Source organism: Triticum urartu, chromosome 3A (assembly GCF_056163025.1).
Source record: "Triticum urartu cultivar PI428250 chromosome 3A, HENAU_Tu73, whole genome shotgun sequence".
Taxonomy (NCBI): Eukaryota; Viridiplantae; Streptophyta; class Magnoliopsida; order Poales; family Poaceae; genus Triticum; species Triticum urartu.
This window is the reverse complement of record NC_141875.1, coordinates 52,933,391-52,945,524: the sequence shown is the minus strand read 5'-3', so window position 1 is coordinate 52,945,524 and position 12,134 is coordinate 52,933,391. Positions and strand designations below refer to the sequence as shown.

The window sequence follows — 12,134 nt, the reverse complement described above, 5'->3', positions numbered from 1 at the left end:
TATACTTAGCATAAGGATTCATTTTAAGCATATCAGTCAAACGCATACGCAAAAGGATAGGTCTAATCATTTTAGCAAAGCGCTCAAAATCCTCATCATCCTTTTTCATGGATGGTTTAGGAGGAAAAGGCATGGGTTTCTGAACCCATGGTTCTCTTTCTTTACCATGCTTCCTAGCAACGATGTCTCTCTTATCATAACATTGATTATTTGATTGTGGGTTATCAAGATCAACAACAGGTTCAATCTCTACATCATTGTTATTGCTAGGTTGAGCATCAACATGAACATCATCATTAATATTATCACTAGGTTCATGTTCATTACCAGATTGTGTTTCAGGATCAGAAATAGAAATATCATTGGGATTCTCAGGTGTGTCAACAACAGGTTCACTAGAGGCATGCAAAGTCCTATCATTTTTCTTTTTCTTCTTCTTAGAAGAACTAGGTGCATCAACATTAATTCTCTGAGAATCTTGCTCAATTCTCTTGGGGTGGCCCTCAGGATACAAAGGTTCCTGAGTCATTTTACCCCCTCTAGTCACAACTCTAACAACATTTTCATTTTTCTTATTATCTAATTCATTGAGCAAATCATTCTGAGCTTTAAGTACTTGTTCTACTGAGAGGTAACCATAGAAGCATGTTTACTAATAATTTTAAGTTCACCTTTAACTCTAGACATATAATCACTCAAGTGTTCGATCATATAAGCATTGTGTTTCAATTGTCTACCAACATAAGCATTGAAGTCTTCTTGTTTAACCATAAAATTATCAAACTCATCCAAGCATTGGCTAGAAAACTTATTACGAGGAATATCACCTTCATCAAATCCATAGAGATAATTTACCTTTACTACCTGTGTAGGGTTATCAAGACCATGTATCTCTTCAATAGGCGGTAAATTCTTAACATCTTCAGCTTTAATACCCTTTTCTTTCATAGATTTCTTTGCCTCTTGCATATCTTCAGGACTAAGAAATAAAATACTCCTTTTCTTCGGAGTTGGCTTAGGAGTTGGTTCAGAAAGTGTCCAATCATTTTCATTACTCAACATATTATTCAATAGCAATTCAGCTTGATCAACAGTTCTTTCCCTGAAAACACAACAAGCACAACTATCCAGGTGGTCTCTATAAGCATCGGTTAGTCCATTATAAAAGATATCAAGTATTTCATTTTTCTTGAGAGGATGATCAGGCAAAGCATTAAGTAACCGGAGAAGCCTCTCCCAAGCTTGTGGGAGACTCTCTTCTTCAATTTGCACAAAATTATATATTTCCCTTAAGGCAGCTTGTTTCTTATGAGCGGGGAAATATTTAGCAGAGAAGTAATAAATCATATCCCAGGGACTACGCACACAACCAGGATCAAGAGAATTAAACCATATTTTAGCATCACCCTTTAATGAAAATGGAAACAACTTAAGGATAAAGTAATAGGGAGTTTTCTCATCATGAGTAAAAAGGATGGCTATGTCATTCAACTTAGTAAGATGTGCCACAACAGTTTCAGTTTCATAACCATGGAAAGAATCAGATTCAACCAAATTAATTAACTCTGGATCGACAGAGAAATCATAATCCTTATCAGAAATACAGATAGGTGAAGTAGCAAAAGCAGGGTCATATTTCATTCTAGCATTCAAAGATTTTTCTTTTAGCTTAGCTAACAGTTTCTTAAGATCATATCTATCATTGCAAGCTAAAAAGTATCTAGCAGTTTCTTCATCCATAACATAACCCTCAAGCACAACAAGCAACTCATATCCAGGGGAGAATCTTCATCATCACTTTCATCAATATTATCAGTTTCAATAATTTCATTCTCTCTAACCCTATCAAGTTGTTCATCAAGAAATTCACCTAGTGGCACAGTGTTATCAAGCATAGAAGTAGTTTCATCATAAGCATCATGAAAAGCAGAAGTGGCATCATCAATAACATGCAACATATCAGAATGAATAGCAGGTGTAGGTGTCGCAAGTTTACTCATAACAGAAGGTGAATCAAGTGCAGAGCTAGATGGCAGTTCCTTACCTCCCCTCGTAGTTGAGGGATAAATCTTGGTTCTTTCATCTTTCAAGTTCTTCATAGTGATCAACAGATATAAATCCCAAGTGACTCAAAGAATAGAGCTATGCTCCCCGGCAACGGCGCCAGAAAATAGTCTTGATAACCCACAAGTATAGGGGATCGCAACAGTTTTCGAGGGTAGAGTATTCAACCCAAATTTATTGATTCGATACAAAGGGAGCCAAAGAATATTCTCAAGTATTAACAATTGAGTTGTCAATTCAGCCGCACCTGAAAGACTTAATATCTGTAGCAAAGTATTTAGTAGCAAATTAATATGGAAGTAACGGTGATGGTGGCAAAAGTAACCGTATTGGTTTTGTAGTGATTGTAACAGGGGCAACGGAAAAGTAATGTGAAAAGCTCGTAGGCAATGGATCAGTGATGGATAATTATGTCGGATGTGATTCCTCATGCAACAGTTGTAACACGGGGTGACACAGAACTAGCTCCAGTTCATCAATATAATGTAGGCATATATTCCGAATATAGTCATACGTGCTTATGGAAAAGAACTTGCATGACATATTTTGTCCTACCCTCCCGTGGCAGCGGGGTCCTATTGTAAACTAAGGGATATTAAGGCCTCCTTTTAATAGAGTATACCGGAACAAAGCATTAACACTTAGTGAATACATGAACTCCTCAAACTATAGTCATCACTGGGAGTGGTCCCGATTATTGTCACTTCGGGGTTATCGGATCATAACACATAGTAGGTGACTATTGACTTGCAAAATAGGATCAAGAGCTCACATATATTCATGGAAACATAATAGGTTCAGATCAAAAATCATGGCACTCGGGCCCTAGTGACAAGCATTAAGCATAGAAAAGTCATAGCAATATCAATCTCAGAACATAATGGATACTAGGGATCAAACCCTAACAAAACTAACTCGATTACATGATAAATCTCATCCAACCCATCACCGTCCAACAAGCCTATGATGGAATTACTCAAGCACGGTGGTGAGCATCATGAAATTGGTGATGGAGGAAGGTTGATGATGACGGTGGCGACGGATTCCCCTATTCGGAGCCCCGAACGGACTCCAGATCAGCCCTCCCGAGAGAGATTAGGGCTTGGCGGTGGCTCCGTATCGTAAAATGCGATGAATCCTTCTATTTGATTTTTTTTTCTCCTTGAACGTGAATATATAGAGTTGGAGTTGAGGTAGGTGGAGCCTCAGGGGGCCAACGAGACAGGGGCGCACCGCAGGAGGGTGGGTGCGCCCCCACCCTCGTGGACAGGGTGTGGGCCCCCTGACGTTGATTCTTTTGCCAGTATTTTTTATATATTTCAAAAATATTCTCCGTGAAGTTTCAGGTCATTCCGAGAACTTTTATTTCTGCACAAAAATAACACCATGGCAATTCTGTTGAAAACAGTGCCAGTCCGGGTTAGTTTCATTCAAATCATGCAAGTTAGAGTCCAAAACAAGGTCAAAAGTGTTTGGAAAAGTAGATACGATGGAGACGTATCAGCAGACCAAGTATTATTTAGGGACGGTGGCTCCTCCTTCAGTTTCCTCCAATTCTCATCGACTATTTGCATATAATCAGGTGCTCTCAACCAGGCAGCTTCGAACTTGAAAGGTCGTAGTATAGGGTTGATAGATCCTTGGCATCCTCTCTTTAACATTGTCACCAAGATGGCAAAGTGATCAGGTGATGTTGTAATAATGTTCTCAACAGTGCAATCTTCGAAGAGCTGTAGGAAATCACAATTTGCCACTGCCCTATCTAGTCTCACCCTACGATTACGCCCGTTCTCTTATCTATTGGACCAAGTGTATTTTGGTCCAATGTAACCCAAATCCATTAGCCCACAATCATCTAGGCAGTCTCGGAATAACATAATTTGATTGTCATCCCTGTCCCTGATACCCATGTGCTCATCTCCATGCAACGCTTCATTGGAGTCTCCTGGAAATATCCATGGACCCTTCCACTGAGCTTTCAAGAACCCGAGTCTATCCCAGAATTGGTGCCTTAATTCCCTTCTTGGTTCACCAGAAATGAGAGTTGTATGCCATTCTACACCGTCTTATGTTTTCGCTAGAATATCTATAATCCAAGTGGAGAAGGCTTTTAGCGAGACTGAAATAGATGAAGACCAAACAAGAGCCACCCCACCACTTAATCCATCACTACTCACAGCAGAAGAACCGGTAAATCCCAAGGACCACATAAAGTTTCGAGCTCTTGAGTCCCTCATCTTCGTCTTAGACAGGAACATGAGGGAGGGATGAAATTTGCTCACGAGCCATTTCAGCTCGCCAACTGTCGCGTCCGTCCCTAAGCCGCGACAGTTCCAACATAGGAGACTCATTGCGTATGGCGGGGCTGCTCTGCTGCAGCCGCCGCCTGATCCGCCGATCCTGGTGTGAGAGTTAAGATTTCCTTCTTTCCCTTCTTGTAGAAGTCATTCATACCTTCATCTCCACTTGGAACTAAAGCTGGATTGGTGTCACCGGCATTAACATCATGTTTACTGTTGTCAAGGCCAGGTAAGAAGTCTCAAGCATCAATTTCTCTTGAGGATTTTGAATCAGCCCTTTGGGTTTGTATACCTTAGTCTGCTTTATTTTCTGGCCCACTACTCTAGCTGCTCACAATGCCAACGGACGGTTTCGCCTTCTGCTTAAGACTTTGGTTCTGTAACTTTGTTAGAGACATAACCTCCCCTAATAGATCAGGTCTCTTTACTCCTGAATTTCCTAGTGGGGTTGGCTCTGACTCCCCTTGCTTGTCCTCATGAAAAGAGGTTCTACCACTTGACTGAGAGCTTTGTCCAGATTTTGAAATCGAGAAACTCTTTCTTCTATCCTCCTTCAAACATAATTTATCTGAGTTATATGGTAATTTCCTATCAGCGTCTCTCTCGCCTGGGTTTGGGCACTCTAATGAGGAGTGTCCCATGACCCCACATGAAAAACAGTAGTGGGGAAGTCTCTCGTACTTGACCTCATATCTTTCAAAAGCCTTAAGCTTCATTGAGTAGGAAGTAACATATCTCATTAATGGCTTTGTTATATCTACTTTGACCCTTACACACAGACAGTCTCCCAATGCCCTGCCCTGGCTGTCCACATCCACTTTCTCAACTTTTCCAATCTTCACTCCAAGTAATTCCCCCCAGTGTTTATTCATCAACTCGAAGTGGGGATTCATGATTCTTGCCTACAACATGATGCTCTTAAAGGTGACATCAGATGGTTTCTGCTTTGGATCAAACTCATTGAGCAACACAACATGCTTCCCAACTGTCCATGGAGCACCATCTTTCACCCTTTCTTTATCTGATTTGGTTGCAAACTCTGCGATGAAAACATTATCTGCCACAGGTTTCGCAACCAATCCTTTGGGGTTCCCCCAATCTGGCCTCAGTGCCGATATGATAGTCTATATATGAATAATGTTTGGGGATAATACCTTGCAAATTAGAGCAAAATAGATTCACTAAATCAGCTTCATTCTCATCTTGCAGGATAAGGGCATCCGCTTCTGCTAAAGTCAGATTGAGACGCTCCATCATCTCTGCAACCTTGCCCTCTACATCAGCAGGTTCGCCGGCCCATCGGCCCGCCGTCTTGTCCATTGAATCCATTGTCGCCACTGCCAAACCAGCATCAGCGCCAGGCTCCTTCACCGTCTCCATCCCGCAACCGCTGAAATCTGTTTGTCGCTCGCCCCGATTTCAGTACTCTGACGCACAACCAAGGGTGGGCAGCAAAACCAAATTTTTCCCCGAGGTCACCCCGAACTGCAGCCAGATCCTGAAGTAGCGAGTGCGAGAGATGTTCTTGGGCGCGGAGGAGAAGAGATTTTGCTTAGGGAGCACGCTAGGATGGATGCACCATAGGATCGTGACCACCAGATTGAGAGCTTAACCCTAGAGTCGCTCGTCGCTGGAGGGGACGAGAAAGTTCCACAAACCAACATAGTTCATAGCGTAGACAAAAAAGGATACAAAAGCAAACGGCTAAACTACTAGTCGTCGTCTTCCTTCGGCCCCGACTTGGTGGTGTCCTCCTCTTCCTCAGACTTCGTAATGAAGGCGTTAATCCACCGTTCATCATTGGAGTCCCAGGTCAACGCTTCCTTGAGCTCGATGTTGAAGAGCGCGGCCGCCTTCCACGTACGCCTGTCCTCGCGATAGGCGGCTCGCTCCTCCCTCCTCTCCGCCCTCCGTTGCGCGTAGAATTCGCGCTCATTGATGACGTCCTCCGGGAAGCGTTGGCGCCACACCGCCATAGCCTCCTCGTCCATCTCAGCGATGCCGAGGTGGTGCTCCCGCCTCCAGTCCTCGTCGGTGACAAGCCACGCGGGAGGCGTGAGCTCCTGCGCCCGCTCCCGAGTCGCCACCTCGGGGAAGTTCATCTCCCTAAAAGGCCGCCGGAGGCGCCACGCCGCCTCGTAGGCGGTGTCGAACATGCCGAGGCCGAGGCGCATCTCACCGGAGCGGATCTTGGCGTAGAAGGCGCCGGAGGGGCGCGCACGGATGCCGCGGTAGCCCGAACTTCCTCGGCGACGCGGCGGCGGCGATGCGAGAAAGGAGGCGGGAACGAAGCAGCAGAGTGGCGGAGAGGGCGCGTGGCGAGGTAGAGCGGCGGAGAGGGCGCGTGACGAGGTAGAGCGGTGGAGAGGGCGCATGGAGGGGCGCTGGATTTATAGCGCGCGCGCGTCGACATGCGCCAAAACTGACGCACGCACCCCCGCTTTTTCCCGCGTGCGTCACTTTTTCCCTCGCTGCGCGGACGCGCGCGCTAAAAGCACTGTTTTTCGGGCACACGCTTTATTTGGCACGTCTGTTAGAGATGCTCTAACAGAGTGCAGTTGTGCCAAATCTCATGGTGCAGCTCTCTTACGATGGGCTTGTCAACAGGCAATGGGACTTGAAGTATCTACACCCGAGTTTAAATGACAGTAAAATAAAAAAATTCGAAAAAATTCTGATTTCTATGATTCGAACTTTGACAAATGTTTTATGTGCTTGCAGAAGTTTATCATAAAACAACGTTCCTAGATGTCGTGGTAAGAAAAGAACAATATTGATGCTCCGAAATACTATTTTTGAAAGCATTTTCGAGTGCTGATTTTTTTTCACGCCTTCCACAAATGTTATTTCAGGCCGAAAATTTCTATGCACTGAGAACATTTGTGAAAGTTTGCACCAAAAAAGTTTCAGAATTTTTTGAATCGGTTTTTTTTACAGTTTACTGTTCATCCCGAGCTCAAATGTGCTCGGAAGTAGAAGGGTACTTTCGTGGGCAATGGCTCAAATTTCACTAAGATATACTCTCTCCGTCCGAAAATACTTGTCATCAAAATGGATAAAAAGAGATGTATCTAGAACTAAAATATGTCTAGATACATCCCCTTTTATTCATTTTGATGACAAGTATTTCCGAACGGAGGGAGTATAAAATATGGCAACAATGCCATTTCTATCTTTTCCTGTATCGAAGTTATGTACTCTACTATAATGTACTCTAAAATTTACATTGAGGACCCTAGACCATTGAGCGACCATTACCGTTGCCACAACGAGCTGTTAACGATATTGAAGTTATGTAAGACAATTGTTATTATTACTAGTAAATGTGTACGTGCGATGCATGTTAATATTTAGGTAATATATCAATTGCACGCGGATATTAGGTATGTTATTATTTATGTGTTAATTTTATGATTAGTGCAATATTTGGTATGCTATTAACTGCACGTTAAACACATTGAACGCTCATCATTGGAGCAGTCTAGTTCGTAGGATTGACTTAGTTTGATGGCCGAGATCAGTTGGATCTGCCCCTTTAGGTCTTTTTATATTGGTATAGATGCAAAAATAAAGTAAATACATACTTTTGTACAGTAGTTCATGAGTTTTAATTTTAAATTTTTCTTGAGTACGAGTAGTTTTTTCTTTAAAGTGTGTGTGTGCGTGAGAGAGAGATAGCGTAGTGTAATAAAAATCACCAAGTGTGCTTAGTCATAAGAAAACAAAAACACTGAAGAATGACTTTCGTTTCTAGATTTCTATTTTCATGGAAAAATACCAATTCATTTGAGGTCTGAACAAAAATAAGAAGCTCCGTCACTTTTCTAAAAGATTATGAGTGTGGTCTTTTCATAGCTCGAGTTCCATGGCACCCCCATGAACAGTAAATTGGAAGAAAAAGTAGTAAAAATCTGAAACTTTGTGGCATTGATTGTGACCAGATGTCATATGTGCTTGGAAATTTTTGTGGACAAATAATATCCTAGGCGCTCACACGTAAAATAACAAAATTGGTGCTCAATTTTGTGTGCAGTGTTGAGTAGAACTTTTTTTTGTCTTGAGCTCGTCGGACGTCATATGGGCACCAAATTTTGGAAGCATGGAAGTCATTTGGTCATAATCGATGCCACAAAATTTCAGATTGTTTTTATGTTTTTACTTGTTTTTTTACTGTTCATGGAGATACCATGGAGCTGAGCTAGATTAAAAATCTCTGAAAAGAATATTTGTTATTCTAACTCGCTATTTTATTATTTATTCTTCTTCCACCCAGGCCACATGAATGAACTTTTCCACAGATATTTTATGGAATATAACTCAATCTCATATGTACACATGACATTTTGTTTGGATTTTTTAAAACTATATCCAACTCAATTCAAAATTTCTAAAATAAAAAAGTGTTTTTTAGGTAAATAAAAAACAGTGTGTGCCCCTCCCCCGCAGAGCATAAAGTCCTTTGTTGGGCTGGCAACCAGCAGATGGGCCGGTTTCCGGGGGAAAGCAGAACGGCATCTTCCTGCTTTTCCGCCCAAAAGAAAAAAAAAGTGCTTTCCGCCCCCTTTCCCCATCTTCCTCTGCTCGCTTCCCACTCCACTCCACTCCCCTCTGAGCCGGCAGCAATGGCGCTCCTCCTCCTCTCGCTGCTCCTGCTCTGCGCCCGCTCGCCGGAGCCGGCGATGGCGGGGGACCCGTTCGCCTACTTCGACTGGGAGGCCTCGTACCAGTCGGCCCGCCCGCTGGGCGTCGCGCAGAAGGTCATCGCCATCAACGGCCAGTTCCCGGGGCCGCCGCTGAACGTGACCACCAACTGGAACGTGGTGGTCAACGTCCGCAACGCCCTCGACGAGCCGCTCCTCCTCACCTGGCACGGCATCCAGCACCGCAAGACCCCGTGGCAGGACGGCGTCGCCGGCACCAACTGCCCCATCCCCGCCGGCTGGAACTGGACCTACCGCTTCCAGGTCAAGGACCAGGTAGGCAGCTTCTTCTACTCCCCCTCCGCCGCGCCGCTCCACCGCGCCGCCGGCGGCTACGGCGGCATCGTCGTCAACAACCGCGACGTCATCCCCATCCCATTCCCCTTCCCCGACGGCGACCTGACGCTCTTCATCGGCGACTGGTACGTCAAGTCTCACAAGGACCTCCGGAGATCCCTCGACGCCGGCGCGCCCCTGGGGCCTCCCGACGGCGTGCTCATCAACGGGCTGGGCCCCTACCGCTACAACGACACCCTCGTGCCGCCGGCGATCACCTACGAGCGGATCAATGTGGAGCCGGGGAGGACCTACAGGCTGCGGGTGCACAACGTGGGGGTCTCCACCAGCCTCAATTTCAGGATCCAGGGCCACAGCCTGCTGCTCGTGGAGACCGAGGGCTCATACACCTCGCAGCAGAACTACAGCAACATGGACATCCATGTCGGACAGTCCTACTCCTTCCTGGTCACCATGGACCAGAACGCCAGCACCGACTACTACGTCGTCGCCAGCGCCCGCTTCGTCGCCGACCCCGACAAGCTCACCGGCGTCGCCATTCTGCACTACTCCAACTCCCAGGGTCCGGCCTCTGGCCCTCTCCCTGCTGCCCCTGATGACCAGTATGACACCGCGTTCTCCATAAACCAAGCCAGATCCATCAGGTACTTAATTATTACTGCTTCCTCCACGCCACATTTTTGGTTTTCTCTATTCATATCCTGATGCTGTAAAAGTAAAACACACAACTGTTTTGTTTCAGATAGGTGGGATGTCACTGATGATGCTACATTTCGGTTTCTGTTTGTTTGGAATGTTACTACTGATGCTGCTGTAAAACACACAATTGTTTTAATTGTTTCAGGTGGAATGTTACCGCCAGCGGCGCCCGCCCCAACCCGCAGGGTTCATTCCATTATGGTGATATTACCGTGACCGATGTGTACTTGTTGCAGAGTCGGCCGCCCGAGCTCATAGACGGGCAACTGCGCTCTACTATCAATGGGATTTCTTACATTGCTCCTTCCACTCCATTGATACTTGCACAGCTATTCAATGTCCCGGGAGTGTTCAAACTGGATTTCCCAAATCATCCGATGAATAGACTGCCAAAAGTCGACACCTCGGTTATAAATGGCACCTACAAAGGCTTTATGGAGATTATATTCCAAAACAACGCCACGACCGTGCAGAGCTATCACTTGGATGGATATGCATTCTTTGTCGTTGGGTAATTCCCTTGCACTTCCTCTTCTTCATCCTGACCTGCTCTGTTTACCTATTTTTTGGGTGGTGGTTCTTATTTCAGGATGGACTATGGATTGTGGACCGACAACAGTCGAGGTACCTACAACAAATGGGATGGTGTTGCACGGTCAACCATCCAGGTGCTGAAATTCATGTTTTGTTCTCTTTATGGATTTCTATATATTATATGGTCTGGAGAAACCTAAGAAAAATTATACCAAATCTGCTTAACAAGACAATCCACAGTAAGTTGTAGTAACGTGGGGGAAATCATAGAGGGTAAGATATGTTTGTGTTTTTTGTAAGCCTGCTAGAATAACCAAATTATTATCTTACGGCCCCTGACTGAAGATAACAGTTATCATGTGAGTCTACTAGGACTAGCAAGGATGTTTGCATGTACCTGACTGAAGAAATTGTGTCTTGTATAGAGTAAAATGCTGCTGAGGTACTATAACATTTGAAATACGGTTATGTCTGAAGATTGTCAACCTATCCCCTTGGGCTCAGTAAGTTTGAATTTTCTACGGCATAGAAAATCCTAGTTAGCAATTTACAGAGTGATGAACTGCAAGCACTGACAGAAAGTATCTGCATTGTGATTGAGAAAACCTATCAACGAGGAAGGAAATTTTGAACCTTACCTTAAATTAGTTTTGCATGGGCTTGGTTGATTGACTGGGGAGGTTTTTGGACGAGAATGCAGGTATTCCCCGGTGCTTGGACTGCTGTGCTCGTGTTCCTGGACAATGCAGGGATATGGAATTTGCGCGTGGAGAACCTGGACAGCTGGTACATGGGCCAAGAACTGTACATAAGCGTGGTGAACCCGGAGGAAGACCACAGCGACAAGACTCCGCTTCCTCTTCCGGATAACACAATTTTCTGCGGCGCGCTCTCGAGCCTACAGAAGTGAGCTTAATATACTCTCTGTTTCCTTCTTCGTTTGTGGACAGATGCAGAGGAGAGTTACATAACAGGAGATGCTGTTATATTGCTTGCAGAGAACAGTCTCATAGGTTCCAGTACTCGGGAGCTTCGCGGGTTGGGAAGACGGTGTCTGCGGCGATGATCTCGACGACATGGTTGGCTGCTACCTGGTTGCTGTATAGATAGACGAAGACATTGAATGGACTTGCTTTGTGGAAAAGGAGTACAGAAGGAGAAGAGATCATACAGTGGCAGTGCAGAGACAGGAGTATTACATATGGTGGAGGAAGGGCCCCTGGGAGGGATGCTTGATTTTTTTGTTAGGTTCAAGTGATGAATGCCCCCAATTGTAGAGTACATGGAGCAGGAGAAAATTAATTATTCCATTCAAGATGTGCAGTACTAGTTTTTGTGCGTATGTGTTTACCGCTTCAAATTCGCCGCAGTCGTTATCAGCTTGGATTTGGACCGGAAGTCGGTCCCGGGCACGGGCAGGCATATGGATACCAATTTGGTCTCCTGAATGAAGAGGGGAGGAAGTTGTAATGTGTTTGAAGTTGGACTGAAAAGTGGACTTTTGCCAAATTGAAATGGCTGAGATGCAGTAGCGTGTGTC

The 12,134-nt window shown here is 44.8% G+C and overlaps 2 protein-coding genes and 1 pseudogene across 3 annotated transcripts; 1 reads left to right on the top strand and 2 right to left on the bottom strand.

Annotated features, from left to right (window-relative positions):
- Positions 1–4,411: 4,411 nt before the first annotated feature.
- On the bottom strand, positions 4,412–5,744 carry LOC147978462 (uncharacterized; annotated as a pseudogene).
- Positions 5,745–6,076: 332 nt separating this feature from the next.
- Positions 6,077–6,739, bottom strand: LOC147978461 (uncharacterized). The gene has a single exon (XM_087514759.1). The coding sequence runs from the start codon at positions 6,737–6,739 to the stop codon at positions 6,077–6,079; it is 663 nt and encodes a 220-aa protein (XP_087370885.1).
- A 2,143-nt stretch (positions 6,740–8,882) lies between these two features.
- LOC125526926 (monocopper oxidase-like protein SKU5) lies at positions 8,883–12,134 on the top strand. Of its 2 annotated transcripts, none has more exons than XM_087546308.1 (5): positions 8,883–10,005; positions 10,206–10,571; positions 10,650–10,684; positions 11,295–11,500; positions 11,593–12,134. In XM_087546308.1, exons 1-4 carry the CDS (start codon positions 8,987–8,989, stop codon positions 11,462–11,464), a joined length of 1,590 nt encoding a protein of 529 aa, XP_087402434.1. In that variant the 5' UTR covers positions 8,883–8,986; the 3' UTR covers positions 11,465–11,500; positions 11,593–12,134. The 2 variants fall into 2 exon arrangements, with proteins under 2 accessions (XP_087402434.1, XP_087402433.1); XM_087546307.1 differs by having other exon boundaries at positions 8,887–10,005; positions 10,650–10,728.